At 42.5% G+C, this 16,141-nt stretch overlaps 1 protein-coding gene across 4 annotated transcripts in view; it reads left to right on the top strand.

The window, feature by feature from the left end:
* Positions 1-16,141, top strand: part of LOC124281674 (A-kinase anchor protein 9-like) — a 146,936-nt gene that overhangs the window by 87,238 nt on the left and 43,557 nt on the right. For 3 of the 4 annotated variants that reach the window (XM_046717612.1, XM_046717613.1, XM_046717610.1), the window contains 10 exons: positions 289-643; positions 1,124-1,305; positions 1,636-1,755; positions 2,123-2,344; positions 3,784-3,935; positions 4,322-4,566; positions 5,988-6,134; positions 6,577-6,807; positions 7,478-7,690; positions 12,443-12,484. In XM_046717612.1, coding sequence (XP_046573568.1) covers positions 289-643; positions 1,124-1,305; positions 1,636-1,755; positions 2,123-2,344; positions 3,784-3,935; positions 4,322-4,566; positions 5,988-6,134; positions 6,577-6,807; positions 7,478-7,690; positions 12,443-12,484 — 1,909 coding nt within the window. The remainder of the gene's footprint in view (positions 1-288; positions 644-1,123; positions 1,306-1,635; positions 1,756-2,122; positions 2,345-3,783; positions 3,936-4,321; positions 4,567-5,987; positions 6,135-6,576; positions 6,808-7,477; positions 7,691-12,442; positions 12,485-16,141) is intronic. The other variant, XM_046717611.1, reaches the window with a different exon arrangement.

Genomic DNA, 16,141 nt, shown 5'->3' with positions numbered 1-16,141 from the left:
AGTAAGGTGCCACAGCTAGGAACCATGATTGTGGGTGGAATTCCTTGTTTGCCCAGATTTTGTGTCAAAACAGGGAGTTTTCCTGTGTTATCTGCATCACTCCGGGCTTTCCTCCCATGTCAAGTTTACATGCAGCAAGACTACTGTTCAGTTCAAACTGAGACTCACTCACTCACTCACTCACTCACTCACTCACTCACTCACTCACTCACTCACTCACTCACTCACTCACTCACTCACTCACTCACTCACTCACTCACTCACTCACTCACTCACTCACTCTTGCAGACGCGGTTCATGGAGCGTCACCGTAAGATGATGGACAACTTCATGGCTGACCGGACCCAGGAGGCCGAGGAGCTGAAAGCCAAACAGGAGGCGGAACTTCAGCAGCTGAAGGACCACCTCATCTCACAAAGGGATGCTGAAGTTGATCAGCTCAAAGAACAACATGCTGAAGAACTGGAGAAAGCCACACGGTTAAACACAGAATCTGATACTAAGAATGGTGATGATGAGAGGAAGACACAAGATGGAGAGAAGGATGAAACTGATGGAGAGACGGAGGGACACACTGAGCTGATAGAGAGACACAAACAAGAGCTGGAGGAAGTGGAAAATCAATGGAAGAAGAAACTTGAAGGTAGGTGGTGGTGTTTTTGATTGTTGCATTACCAGTTGTACGAACACATTTTAATCTCTGGTTGGTGACGTAATGTTTGAATGTTTTAGGTCTTCTGGGTACCATATATCATTTGTGAGTTGTTGAAAGGATGCGAGTGAGGATTGCGCCTCTTGCCTGACTAAATGAATAGTTGCTTGTACTATCAGCCACTGGTTTGTTTGTCCAGTACATGAGTATTTACCAGGTACTGTCATACTGTAGTTCTATTTCTAACTCAGTCTATTTGCTTGGCAAGCAGAACTCCTGATGGTATATAATTCTTTTGCAAGTGACAGTGTTCAGCAGTGAATGGGTACCTGGTAGGACGTGATGGTAGTGGGTCTGTTATCCTTCTAGTGGCTCATAGGGTGTGTTCTCCAAAGATTAACCCATTGTCTGAAGTCCGATGTCACCCGGGGGATGTTGACGTGTACATAATCTGATGTCATGTTCTGCCAGAGCTGAAGGCTGCCCATGAGGATGAGCTGTCTGCTGCTGCCCTGGACACAGAAGCGGTCAAGGCTGAGTTGGAGACTGCCCACCAAAGGGAGCTGCAAGACCGGGAGACACGTCTGTCTGAGTCACACCAGGCTGAGTTAGAAAAGCTCCAACGCCAGATTGACGAGCTGGTCAGACAACAGGTAGTGTGTTTGCATTTATTAAACTGGAAGTTGGAACAATGACCTATACAATACCCTAAATACTGAAATATAACAATGTTCTTTTAAAGGATTAGTAAGAAAATGTTTGTTTCTGTGTCAACATACACAGGTGATTCGTCTCGATGCTTACAAATCTGCCCAGACTTCAACAATTTCATGCAGAAAATGTCTGAAAGCCAGAGCATAATGCGTGGACTTGCTATAGTGGTGATTCAGTGACTTTAGGGAGTGACTTCACTGAGAGATTTCACTGAGAGACTTTATAGAGTTGAAAGCAGTGTTATTCCCTCATGTCCCGTTTTCCCTCAGACTGACCAGAGCTCTGTCCAGCGCCAGGAATCCCTTGACCAGGACGACCAGAGTGAGAGACTGAGGGAGGCCATGAGAGAAGTATCAGAGGTAGTCCTACCTGCTCAGACAACGCCACTTGTGAGTGGAAAATTCTTCATCGTGTTTAATGGCTTGTGTGTCAGTCACACACTTAACAGCTCTGTCAAAGACCAGAAATAGTTTTTGAAGACTCAGACATCTGAGTTGTTGTCTCTCTTCTTTCTACAAGGCGTCCGTCCAATGGACAGTAAAGAAGCCTAGAGGTTAAAGTGTTTGCTGTGAAGCTGAAAGGCTTGGTTTGATTCACCACTTTAGTTAATTGTGTGAAGCCCATTTCTGGTGTCCCCCACTTTGATATTGCTGGAATATTGCTGGAATATTGCTGAAAGCAGCATAGATCTTTTAAAAAGTATTATTTAAGATATAAGTTTTAGTGGGTTTGGTAAGATGCCTTTCATTTCTGCAGCTGAGTGCGACAGATCTTGACTCAACCGTGGAGAGTGAGGTGTCTGGTGCTGAGGGGGACTTCTTGATGAAGAGCACCCCCAGGGACCCAGCTTCCGAGGTGAGCAGGGGCAGCACCCCAGACGAGATGCTGGCCACGCGGTCTTTTGCTGAAGTTGTGCGGGGGATTCCCCCGATTGTGTCAGTGGAAGAGATGAGGGAAAAAGAGGAAAAGATCCTTCAGGTGAGAAGAATCAAGTGCATCCTTGTTTGTCTGAACCCTGTTAGTGCAGAGGGTCTAAACCCTGATAGTCTGAACCCTCTTAGTGCAGACCCTGTTAGTCTAAACCTACTTATTGCAGACCATATTGGTCTGAACCCTGTTAGTGCAGACCCTGTTAGTCTGAACCCTGTTAGTGTGGCCAGACCCTGTTAGTGCAGACCCTGTTAGAACCCTGAACCAGACCCTGTTGTTAGTGCAGACCCTATGTTAGTGAACCCTGTTAGTGCAGACCCTGTTAGTCTGAACCCTGTTAGTGCAGACCCTATTGGTCTGAACCCTGTTAGTGCAGACCCTGTTAGTCTGAACCCTGTTAGTGCAGACCCTATTGGTCTGAACCCTGTTAGTGCAGACCCTATTAGTCTGAACCCTGTTAGTGCAGACCCTATTGGTCTGAACCCTGTTAGTGCAGACCCTATTAGTCTGAACCCTGTTAGTGCAGACCCTATTGTCTGAACCCTGTTAGTGCAGACCCTATTGGTCTGAACCCTGTTAGTGCAGACCCTGTTAGTCTGAACCCTGTTAGTGCAGACCCTATTGGTCTGAACCCTGTTAGTGCAGACCCTGTTAGTCTGAACCCTGTTAGTGCAGACCCTATTGGTCTGAACCCTGTTAATGCAGACCCTATTAGTCTGAACCCTGTTAGTGCAGACCCTATTGGTCTGAACCCTGTTAGTGCAGACCCTGTTAGTCTGAACCCTGTTAGTGCAAACCCTATTGATCTGAACCCTGTTAGTGCAGACCCTATTAGTCTGAATCCTGTTGACCCGTGAAGATCCGGGGTAGAATAGGTCTTCAGCAACCCATGTGCTTGCCATAAAAAGTCGACTATCTTGTCGTAAGAGGCGACTAACGGGATCGGGTGGTCAGTTTCGCTGACTTGGTTGACACATGTCATCGGTTCCCAATTGCGCAGATCGATGCTCATGCTGTTGATCACTGGATTGTCTGGTCCAGACTCGATTATTTACAGACCGCCGCCATATAGCTGGAATATTGCTGAGTGCGGCGTAAAACTAAACTCACTCACTCACTGAATCCTGTTAGTGCAGACCCTATTAGTCTGAACCCTGTTAGTGCAGACCCTGTTAGTCTGAACCCTGTTAGTGCAGACCCTGTTAGTCTGAACCCGGTTAGTGCAGACCCTGTTAGTCTGAACCCGGTTAGTGCAGACCCTGTTAGTCTGAACCCTGTTAGTGCATACCCTATTAGTCTGAACCCTGTTAGTCTGAACCCGGTTAGTGCAGACCCTGTTGGTCTGAACCCTGTTAGTGCAGATCCTGTTGGTCTGAACCTGGTTACTGCAGACCCTGTTGGTCTGAACCCTGTCTTGCAACAAGCAGTAGTATGAGTAGTATGATCAGCAACTACTAAGGATCAGAGAGTGTATTGTACTGCTTCAGCTGGAGGAGGAGGTGAGAGAGTTGCGGTCGCGACTGGAGACTGCAGAGACTGAGGAGCAGACACTGACTGGGAGGAGAGCTCGGGAGGCGGAGGAGGAAGGCAACTTGGTCATGATGCTCCGGGGCGACCTGGACAGGATTAGTGCAGAAAGGTTTGTAGTCTCTTCATCAGAAGCACGCTACACACAGCATCTCTTATACTTTCTCTCGTAATGTCAATAAGTTTGCTGGAATCACACAAACTTTTGTTGATCATATCAAATTTTGAAGGGGCATTCCTCTGTCATTTTCAGAACTTGCATACAGTGGGATCAGTTAAAATAGTCAATATCAGCAAACTGATCTGAAACCCAGAACTATCCTGTTTCTCACTTGAGCTAATGTTCTGAAGTTATACTGTCGTTGGACATAGCCACTGATCACTCGAAACCCACTACTGTGGAATAGGCTGGTTTAGGCCTCTATCATCACACTGATCCAGGCACTCAGCCATCTTTCCCCTCTTGTTATATGTGAACATTGTGATGCTTCTCTTTAGGGATGCAGTACAAAATGCCAATGACCGTCTGCTCCAAGTACTGACAGATTCTGTCAAGAATTATGTGTCAGTTGAAGACATCATTAACAAGAAACTGACACGACTGGTCAACCAGTCAGGAACGAGGTCAAGGCCATCCAGTGGAACACCTCGGGAAGACAGACGGGGCTCCGATGCTGATGTGCATAGAGAAAGTCGAGGACATGAATTTGGAGCAAGAGCTCCGTCACCTAGAGGTGACAGAGGTGAGTCTCACAGTCCCAAGGTCATCTTAGTAATCTCTCTGTTGTCTCAATCTGATCATAGCACTTTCCGTAACTCCACAGACACAGCTTTTCACTACAGTCAACTGTAATATAGCTGAGACATCCATGACTGTATGGTCTGAATCAGCTCGGACTTAGTAGTGTTAGCTGAACTACAGCAGCAGGCCGCCCCATGTTGTAGTTAATACATTGGTAATCTTGTTCAGTGTTAGCTGAACTACAGCAGCAGGCCGCCCCATGTTGTAGTTAATACATTGGTAATCTTGTTCAGTGTTAGCTGAACTACAGCAGCAAGCCGCCCCATGTTGTAGTTAATACATTGGTAATCTTGTTCAGTGTTAGCTGAACTACAGCAGCAGGCCGCCCCATGTTGTAGTTAATACATTGGTAATCTTGTTCAGTGTTAGCTGAACTACAGCAGCAGGCCGCCCCATGTTGTAGTTAATACATTGGTAATCTTGTTCAGTGTTAGCTGAACTACAGCAGCAGGCCGCCCCATGTTGTAGTTAATACATTGGTAATCTTGTTCAGTGTTAGCTGAACTACAGCAGCAGGCAGCCCCCCATGTTGTAGTTAATACATTGGTAATCTTGTTCAGTGTTAGCTGAACTACAGCAACAGGCAGCAGCCCATGTTGTAGTTAATACATTGGTAATCTTGTTCAGTGTTAGCTGAACTACAGCAACAAGCCGCCCATGTTGTAGTTAATACATTGGTAATCTTGTTCAGTGTTAGCTGAACTACAGCAACAGGCCGCCCATGTTGTAGTTAATACATTGGTAATCTTGTTCAGTGTTAGCTGAACTACAGCAACCCAGGTGTACCCCATGTTGCTGAACTACGAAGCAGGCCTGTATGTTAATACATTGGTAATCTTGTTCAGTGTTAGCTGAACTACAGCAACAGGCAGCCCCATGTTGTAGTTAATACATTGGTAATCTTGTTCAGTGTTAGCTGACCTACAGCAACAGGCAGCCCATGTTGTAGTTAATACATTGGTAATCTTGTTCAGTGTTAGCTGAACTACAGCAGCAGGTCAGCCCATGTTGTAGTTAATACCTTGGTAATCTTGTTCAGTGTTAGCTGAACTACAGCAACAAACCGCCCATGTTGTAGTTAATACATTGGTAATCTTGTTCAGTGTTAGCTGAACTACAGCAGCAGGCAGCCCATGTTGTAGTTAATACATTGGTAATCTTGTTCAGTGTTAGCTGAACTACAGCAGCAGGCCGCCCCATGTTGTAGTTAATACATTGGTAATCTTGTTCAGTGTTAGCTGAACTACAGCAGCAGGCCGCCCCATGTTGTAGTTAATACATTGGTAATCTTGTTCAGTGTTAGCTGAACTACAGCAGCAGGCCGCCCCATGTTGTAGTTAATACATTGGTAATCTTGTTCAGCCGACACGAGCCAGGACAGCACCGCTCTGGAGGAAACGAGCATCCTGTCCAGCAACACCGACGAGGGGCTGGACCTGTCCCAGAGACTCACGGAGAGCATCTTCACAGGCCCGGACCTTGATGCGGAGGGAGAGGAGATTCTATCAGGTTTGGAATGTTTTGCAACTTTGATCTATGCTGTCCTGTGTTGTAGAGACTTGTTGATTAATATTTATCTTGCTTACATTATGATGCTTGGGCTGCCTTGTTAAAGCGAATGTGGTCACTTTGAAGGCTTCTTCCCACTGCACTGGGAAAAAGAATATTTTTTATCCAGTGTGATGGAATATTGCTTGAAGTATCATCTAACTACAGTCTGAGACATTAGTCTAAGTCTAGCAAAAGTCTGTTTGTCTTCTAATTACTTCATTGATGACGTATCTTGCCATGATTCTACTTAGAATGGATCCAAGAGCCAAATTTGGGCTCATAGTCTGAAATGATGTTGGCCCTGACTGTAACCACAATTGATTTACTCAGAGGTGCAGAAACCCCATAGTTCTTACTACTGAATTTCTTACTACTGAAGAACATTGTTCCTTTTTGCCAGATGCCCGTGGCAGGTTGCAGACCTCGGTTCACAACCTGCTGGAGATGATCGAGAAAACAACACAGCAGTTGATGGAGGCCAAGCATACCCAGCAGGAGCTGGTGGACACACTGGCCACTCGCAGCACCGAGGCCGAGGTCCTGCAGGCTCGCTGCACCGACATTGATGACCGGCTGCGAGAGGAGGTCGCCGCCAAGGAGTACCTGTCCCTGGAGCTACACAAGGCAGAAGGTGCGGGGTGGGAAGGGTTGACCTGGGCGAATGGATGGGGGTGGGGATCAGATGTGGGGCAATGCTTTGTGGAGTCGGGGTGTGGGTGGGCTGTGTGCCTGTGTAATTTTGGGCTGTTTATTCTGGGTGTGAGTGTATGTCGTCTGTTGGTACAATGTTGATGAGAATGTGTAACATTGGTATGATGTTGACATAGAATACTCGGCTAGGGGGGGGAATTGGATGTTGGGAAAGGTATCAGTCCCTGGAGCTGCTCATGTTTAGAGGTGGGAGGTACGAAGAAGGGTTTGGAAGAAGGGTTTGGAGGAAGGAAGAAGGGGTAGGTGTTGAGGTAGGTGTGAAGGTGTGATGTTTGCTGGGGTTGGGGGTGTATGTTAGGGAGGGGCAGGTGATGGAGTATTTGGTGAGAATGTGGTTCCTGTAGCCGCACAAGTTTGGGGTCGGAGGTATGAGGAAGGGGTGGGATGTGTTGGGGTGGAGTGTTTGGTATCATCAGTCTTCCAGGTAGGTGTACAATTGGATGGACATTTAGAAAAATGGTAGGGTGCCTGACAGTATAAGTCCAAGATGAAATTTTAGCAAGGGATAGTGTCCTATTCTCACGATCAGTGGCTAAAGTCTTGCTCTACTGACTACTGTGTCTGTGTACATGTGAGGTTCTGTTGTCCAGGGTTGATATCAGGATATGCCACGGAGAGGGACGCGCTGGAGCAGAGGCTGGAGTCTCTGGAGGAACAACGGCAAGGACTTGCCCTTGACCTTGAGACCACACGTAACAAGCTGCAGGAGTTCCAGAACTCCCACCACGAGATCCAGTCCCGACAGGCGTCTGTTGATCGACAGGAACAGATCCTACGAGAAAACGTCGGCCAGGAGACTCAAGGTTTCCGTGACTACAAATTCCTTCTTGTGCCCTTTGGTGTCTTTGTTGGTGCTTACCTCTTACGTGATTGGCTGCAAATGGCCAATGACTTTTAAAGTTGTGAACTTTGAACTTTTGGTGTGAAGATGCCTGATCGATGATGATAAGGTGTTTATACATAATATATCATGTAGCATCTCTTGTCACAGAAACATGGTGGACTTGCCATAATTGCAAAAACAGTTTATTTAAAATTTTCTTTTGTTGTGTAATCAGTGAGTACTTGGTAGCTACAGGTGCACGTGTACTAGTTTTATTGCTGAACATATCGTTGTTGATTATAGTTATTCATGTAGATATACACTGTTTGCGGGTTTTAGTTGACTGGGATTTAACTGGCCGCCCCCACATTGGTCAATATTTTTGCATTTGTTGCACACAGATGGTTGTTTGTGACTTCTATTTTATGACATTTTATTGCAATATGTGTTATATTTTTGATGACTATTTATCATTTACTACTGTTGACAATATTTAATGTTGGAAAGCTTTACACAGCATTACGTCTATTTACAATGTCAATACTTGTTATTTGTTCCTTGTATTGCATAGTCTACAAGTCAGTGATATTTAACAATCAAAATAGAGACAATTTTGAGTTAACTTACAACAGATCCATATTCCCGTTTCCATGGTAACTGTAGAACTTCACTTTCGTGGTGTTGGAGAGGTCAATAAAGATTAAAATGGCATACAATTTGTGTGATTTCTGAAGGAAGTAAGCGATAGGTTCGATGCGAAAGAGTAAACAAATTATCACTTGGGAAGAAACCGGCTGACCACAGCCTTGTATAGAGAATACCCGAGTAGGACGGCTGGGACCTGCAGACACGTAACACAGGCTAATCGTTGAAAGGGGACAATATAACACTTTAACAGTAACTTGTAGTTTGGTTCAAGGTGATCAGTATGTCATATCAGACCCAAAGACTGGTGATTTGCTTCCTTAAATGACATTGCCATTAACACAACTATTCCAAGATTAGTAATTAACATGTGGACAGGAGGGTTCCACAGCTTGTTGTAGCTGTCTGTATCAGAGCTTCGCAGGGTGGCTTCACCAGTCACTTGGGCAAGTAGGAAAGTAGCATCACATGCCCTGACAAACACTTACCAGCCAATACGCTGTTGTAGTAGCACCAACTCTCTGGTTGGTTGTGACAGGGTATGTATTAAACATTGACTGAGAGCTTAGCTCAGCATTCCAGAACTATCAGCATCTGTGTGATGTTGTCATTCAGGAGGATGTGGTTCTCGGATATTTCATTTGCCTGCAGGGTCGTTACCACATATACTTGTGTGGCCCCATGGTAACTGTGCCTCCTCCATCAGGCCAGATTGGACACTGCTCTGTGGCTGCCACTCTTGTTCAGACTCTACACAGGACAAATGCAGTAGTTGTATCTTGTAATTCAGTTTGCAGACTTTTGTTTTTAGAATTTTAGAAACTTTCAGTCGAGTTCATTGGTTGCTGTGGTGATGACAGGATCAAAGGTCAGAGGTAAGGGTTGAGGGTCATTTCAAGGTCACTGTATGGCATGTCTAAGACAAAACTTTCCTCCTTTCTCTCCAGATCTTCATTAGGATTTATTGGGTTATATTCTCTAAGGCCGATGTGGCTCAAAGACTCTCATGTTTTAGTAACTCAGATTACATCTGGTAATTGGCAAACCACCATCTGAGCTGCACCCTGACTCAGCTCTTTGAGCGCACTCAGTGATGAAGATGCACAATACAATTATTGTCGTTTACTTTTGTTGCCCGGTATCAGAAACAAAGCCCCACTAACAACTCACCACAGCTCTTGTCTTGTTCTGAGTATATTCCCAAGTGGTGACTGATTTTGACAAAACCCTGAGGTTCCTGTTTGGAGAGAGAGTGGGTGAAAGGTTTGACTTGGAGACACTGTGCAGGTTTATTTTTGCTGCTTATAAGGCAATTAGCTGCTGCACTAGCTGATGCAAACATAGAATTTGCTTTTAGTTGCTCCTTTGGTTCATGTCCATCTACAGAATCCTGTTCTTACTTCTTCATCACATGTAAACTGCACCTTCATTTTCATGCAGACCCTTAAATTAAATGTAACTGTTTGATAATCATGGAACTTGAAATGACAGTTCAATCTCTTGCACTCTAAAACCGAAAAAGATATTTTAAAAATAGATTGTGTTGTTTCAAACTGAAGTTTATAACTGATTTAGCGATGACATTATCTCCCCAGGAAATGGCCAGTGTAATCAGCTTCTTGCCTTGTACCCTTTCACCCCTGTATCTGCCCCTGGTGACGGTGCACTCGACAACATATAACTTTCCGGGCTTGTCAAAATGTCCAGATATTTGGATTTGCATATAATTGCCTTGTATTACCATCTAGTTTACTTTTGAACAGAGAATTTGGACTAACGTTGAAATGTCAAGAAGTTCACAATAGCAATGCAACTGAAATCTGGTTAGAGTTATCCCCCCTTCAGGGACCAGGATATAGGGAATCAGGGAAAATGAGACGAATGTTCAGTAGTTCACTTCAGCTTGATTTGTCAACGTTCTGTGGAGGATATTCCTGATACTAAGGCTGTGGCTGAGTCTACTCTTTTTCTGGAAATTATCTTGAGCTCTTAAAATCTTGTCTCTTGTTAAGTGCCTTGCAAGCAGGTCAGTTTCATCTGACTGTCAGGTGTGTAGGACGTCTTGGTAGACAGTTGAGCTCATTAATGTTGTTAGACTGTGTGAACATTTTAGACTTATTTGTTTTTTGCTTGTATGAGTTGGGCAGCTGTAGGCCAAGTGTGTTTATTCATCTCACTTATAGTTTGGTATTATTTCTACAGGGTTGAAATTCAGGAGTTCTGTATTTTTCTTGCATCTTATTTCAAAAATGGTGTCAAACATATACTTTACATTCTGTGATTTATTAGGTGTTTTGAGGCGTTTTGGATTTTCTTCCAGAGTATCAGTTGGTGACTTTTAGATAGTTTTAGTGTAGTATTGTTGGTGTAGTTGTGGGCTGTTCCAGTATGGTATGGTGAAGGGTTCTGTTACAGTGCACCTTCAGCTAATCCAACCTCACACACAGTGCTGGAGTGTTTGTTCTTGTTAACATATTAAGATGTATCACTCAAGGGGTAAGCACCAACATATATACTGAGATTGTATTTTATGTTATGTATACATTTTATATATGTGCATTGTTATTTTGAATTTGTTTGTTAAAATTTAGCATGGAGATACTGTTTGCAATTTTAAATAGTAATATTGAATGGTTTGGAAAAATAATATTTGAACAATTTTGGAATGGGGCCATATGTTTAATTGAGCATTTTTTGGTTGCTTGGAGTAAAGAGCTCAACTTTGCTTTTTATTTGTATATTAGAAATTGATGTACAATTATATGATATGATCTAAATTGAAAATTCAAAATATGATTTGTACTATCAAAACATTCATTGGGTGGACTGTTTGTAATTTTAGTGTAATGATATTATGTGTTATATTTTATGCAAAGTTATTATTTTTTCCCCATATATTCCTCTCAATAACCTGTGGCATATATCCTCCTAAGACATTGTGTGTTTTGGGAACCAGTGTTAACCCTAAAGCCTCTCCTGGGTTCCTGATGCCAGATATAAATATTCACTCAACTTCCCGTCCTGTTCACTGAAGCACTAGCACACAGTTATATCATACCATAGACCTATCTATGGCATCTGCATGCTTGTACTCAGAGTAGCTGCATTTAGTATTAATAAATAGGGACTTAGTACATACCCTTGTTTAACTCAAGTGTTGACCCCAGCATTAATAGTTTGCTTGCTTTGCATGAATCTGCTTGTGTTTGCATGTAATGCTTGTTGAGGATACCTCTAACCCAGCTACATGAATCTGCTTGTGTTTGCATGTAATGCTTGTTGAGGATACCTCTAACCCAGCTACATGAATCAGCTTGTGTTTGCATGTAATGCTTGTTGAATGCTTGTTGTGTTTGCATGTAATGCTTGTTGATACCTCTAACCCAGCTACATGAATCAGCTTGTGTTTGCATGTAATGCTTGTTGAGGATACCTCTAACCCAGCTGCATGATGTATATTGTATCTAGGCATGGTTGGAAGTGTGTATCATATAATCAGTACTTTACTTGGAATTCTAAACTATCAAGTACTAATTTTACATGTCATTGACAAAAGAGAAATACTAATAATCTGCAGTAAAGTATTTTAGTGACATCACTGTTGTGTCGAAATGATGACTATCAGTGGAATAAAGCTGTTACTTCCAGACAACTGTAACCTCGACATCCATGTTTCACACAACAGTGTTTGTCTACAGTATAGTATATAGTTTGTTGTATTTATTTTAGGTATGATCTGTTTCTACGAAGTGATCAAATCAATAATCGACTTGATGGTAATATTTGTATGATACAAATTTTATGCTTGTCAGTAAATGCTCCAATATGCTTTTCTGAAATATGGACTTGTATATCATAGAGATAGACTTCCTTGAGTCACCCTTATTTAATATTCATAGTGGTCATCACTTTTAACTTTGGGGTCATAGAATTGATTTTCCTTCTGGAATCTCCTGATCTTCAGCATAAAGGAGGATAGTTTCAATACAACTCATCAAGGGATTATTAATTTGATCACTTCTGGCTCATCATTAGTAGCACAGTTTGTTTCTGATTGTCTTCATGCATGATTGCTTTTCAAATACAGCGACAGTCTCGATGCCCACCGAGTTGTCCGACACTCCAACAGGTGGGTTTACACTGGCAGTTGTTAGGAAAACAGTATTTATTTTTGTGTTTCACGTAACCATCACGTCAACAGATGTAATTGGCCAAAGATAAGAAAGATATATAGATTTAAACACTGTTAAATTTACTTAAAGATTTGCAAATGGATTTTCAGAGAAATCTTTCAATGCAGGAAATGAAGCCATCCAAGGGGAATAACTCTTATTTCCTCAGATTTTGTTATGATCACTTTAAAAATTTGGGAGAAGTTTGTGACATATTGTTTGAAGTCAGGAGTAGAGTGGTACAGATTTGGGTGATGAGAAACACCAAGGAGACGATCAGTGTTGTTCCTGTGACTGGGATTATGCAACAGTGGGGTGGGATGTATGGTTTTGCCGTATCAATAATACTACAGGAATATCATTTGGGAAGTGGTGGGAGGGCAGGTGTTCATTGCTTTCTGTGTAGTATTTGAGAACTGACGGAAACAAATTTTGAAAAAAAATATGAGGTTAGTAATTTCAGGGAATTTCTTGTGTTTTTTTATTAGAGTATAGGATGATAGATGTTTAAATATAATCATATATGACATGTTAGGCCTTATGGTCCTAGGTCTCATGTACATCAATTCATCCATCCATCCATCCATCCATCCATCCATCCGTGTTCTGTCTCCATTGTCTGCCAGCATGTCAAGTCCATGCAAACTTTAACACCTGCATATGGCTTTATAACAGTTTTGTATTGACAGGTAGACCAGGTGCTATAGCTCTTGTATATTCATCTATACACAGGTAGATCAGGTGCTATAATTCTTGTATATATTTATCTATACACAGGTAGATCAGGTGCTATAATTCTTGTATATTCATCTATACACAGGTAGATCAGGTGCTATAATTCTTGTACATTCATCTATACACAGGTAGACAGGTGCTATAATTCTTGTACATTCATCTGTAGACAGGTAGATCAGATGCTATAATTCTTGTACATTCATCTGTAGACAGGTAGACCAGATGCTATAGCTCTTGTATATTCATCTATACACAGGTAGATCAGGTGCTATAATTCTTGTACATTCATCTGTAGACAGGTAGACCAGATGCTATAGCTCTTGTATATTCATCTATACACAGGTAGACCAGATGCTATAGCTCTTGTACATTCATCTGTAGACAGGTAGACCAGGTGCTATAGTAGTTTCTTGTACATTCATCTGTAGACAGGTAGACCAGGTGCTATAGTAGTTTCTTGTACATTCATCTGTAGACAGGTAGACCAGGTGCTATAGTAGTTTCTTGTACATTCATCTGTAGACAGGTAGACCAGGTGCTATAGTAGTTTCTTGTACATTCATCTGTAGACAGGTAGACCAGGTGCTATAGTAGTTTCTTGTACATTCATCTGTAGACAGGTAGACCAGGTGCTATAGTAGTTTCTTGTACGTTCATCTGTATAGTATAGTAGTTTCTTGTACATTCATCTGCTTGTAGGTACATTCATCTGTAGACAGGTAGATCAGGTGCTATAGTAGTTTCTTGTACATTCATCTGTAGACAGGTAGATCAGGTGCTTTCTTGTACATATCTGTAGTTTCTTGTATATTCAGGTGCTGTACATTCATCTATACACAGGTAGATCAGGTGCTATAATAGTTTCTTGTACATTCATCTGTAGACAGGTAGATCAGGTGCTATAGTAGTTTCTTGTACATTCATCTGTAGACAGGTAGACCAGGTGCTATAGTAGTTTCTTGTACATTCATCTATACACAGGTAGATCAGGTGCTATAGTAGTTTCTTGTACATTCATCTGTAGACAGGTAGACCAGGTGCTATAGTAGTTTTTGTACATTCATCTATACACAGGTAGACCAGGTGCTATAGTAGTTTCTTGTACATTCATCTGTAGACAGGTAGACCAGGTGCTATAGTAGTTTCTTGTACATTCATCTATACACAGGTAGATCAGGTGCTATAGTAGTTTCTTGTACATTCATCTGTAGACAGGTAGACCAGGTGCTATAGTAGTTTCTTGTACATTCATCTATACACAGGTAGACCAGGTGCTATAGTAGTTTCTTGTACATTCATCTATAGAAGCATATCAGAGCTTGAATCTGGGACACATGCTTTGTTCCTGTTAGATTTAGGGTAGTGCTACAATTGACCAGGTGCTGCATATATTTTTAGAACAGTTTTCTTAATATCAGTGTACCAAATTTGTTTACAAGACTAGGCATATTGTATTGAAAAAAGACATTAAACTATGCTTATCAGGTTATATTTTATACATGTATATTTAATGTCAACTTTGGTATGAATATTGTAGCATATACATCTTAGATTTGCTCTGTGTCTCTGTGAACATTACATGCAGTAATGATTGTACTGTAATCTCAGTGTACAGTGTGTAGACCTATAGGTAGAGCATACAGGAGGGAGGGTGGTGATGATTGTACTGTAATCTCAGTGTACAGTGTGTAGACCTATAGGTAGAGCATACAGGAGGGAGGGTGGTGATGATTGTACTGTAATCTCAGTGTACAGTGTGTAGACCTAGAGGTAGAGCATACAGGAGGGAGGGAGGGTGGTGATGATTGTACTGTAATCTCAGTGTACAGTGTGTAGACCTAGAGGTAGAGCATACAGGAGGGAGGGTGGTGATGATTGTACTGTAATCTCAGTGCACAGTGTGTAGACCTAGAGGTAGAGCATACAGGAGGGAGGGAGGGTGGTGATGATTGTACTGTAATCTCAGTGTACAGTGTGTAGACCTAGAGGTAGAGCATACAGGAGGGAGGGAGGGTGGTGATGATTGTACTGTAATCTCAGTGTACAGTGTGTAGACCTAGAGGTAGAGCATACAAGAGGGAGGGTGGTGATGATTGTACTGTAATCTCAGTGTACAGTATGTAGACCTAGAGGTAGAGCATACAAGAGGGAGGGAGGGTGGTGATGATTGTACTGTAATCTCAGTGTACAGTGTGTAGACCTAGAGGTAGAGCAAACAGGAGGGAGGGAGGGTGGTGATGATTGTACTGTAATCTCAGTGTACAGTGTGTAGACCTAGAGGTAGAGCATACAGGAGGGAGAGTGGTGATGTTGCATGCCGCCTGTGTGCTGTGTTTGTGCTTGCAGTGTTGTGTTATGTCCCAATTTGCACCCACACCCATCTACACCCACACCCATCTGCACATTGCCATTTAAGCTGAGTGTCACTAAACATTTGAAGTGAACATTGGAGTCCTAAGTTCGAAAGGACTAGACTTGACAGGCCATTGTGACATTCGACATGAAAGCGTTGACAAGGCTGTTGTGACATTCGACATGAGAGAGTTGACATGGCTGTTGTGACATTAGACATGAGAGAGGGCTACAGATAAGGGGCGTACAGGCATAATGTACCCATCAAAATCAATTAAGTACGACATAATATAAGATTTCAAGCGTATCGTGTACGCACATAAATACCTTTGTACGTCTAACATTTAATTTTCGTGCGTATCGTGCAAATGGAAATCTATTTCGGATAAATACTTGTCAAGTTTCTTTTGCGAAACACGATTTGACACATGAGGAAACCCCGACAGTAGGAATCCCTTGCGTTGCCATCCAACGATATGCGTCACTATTTTTCGATTGGCTAAAAACTACACTGTTCCTAATTATAT

The sequence above is a fragment of the Haliotis rubra genome, unplaced genomic scaffold, assembly GCF_003918875.1.
Source record: "Haliotis rubra isolate DU_JTF1 unplaced genomic scaffold, ASM391887v1 Scf288, whole genome shotgun sequence".
Taxonomy (NCBI): Eukaryota; Metazoa; Mollusca; class Gastropoda; order Lepetellida; family Haliotidae; genus Haliotis; species Haliotis rubra.
Note: the sequence above shows the minus strand (reverse complement) of the source record. Positions and strands in the feature narration are given on the sequence as shown.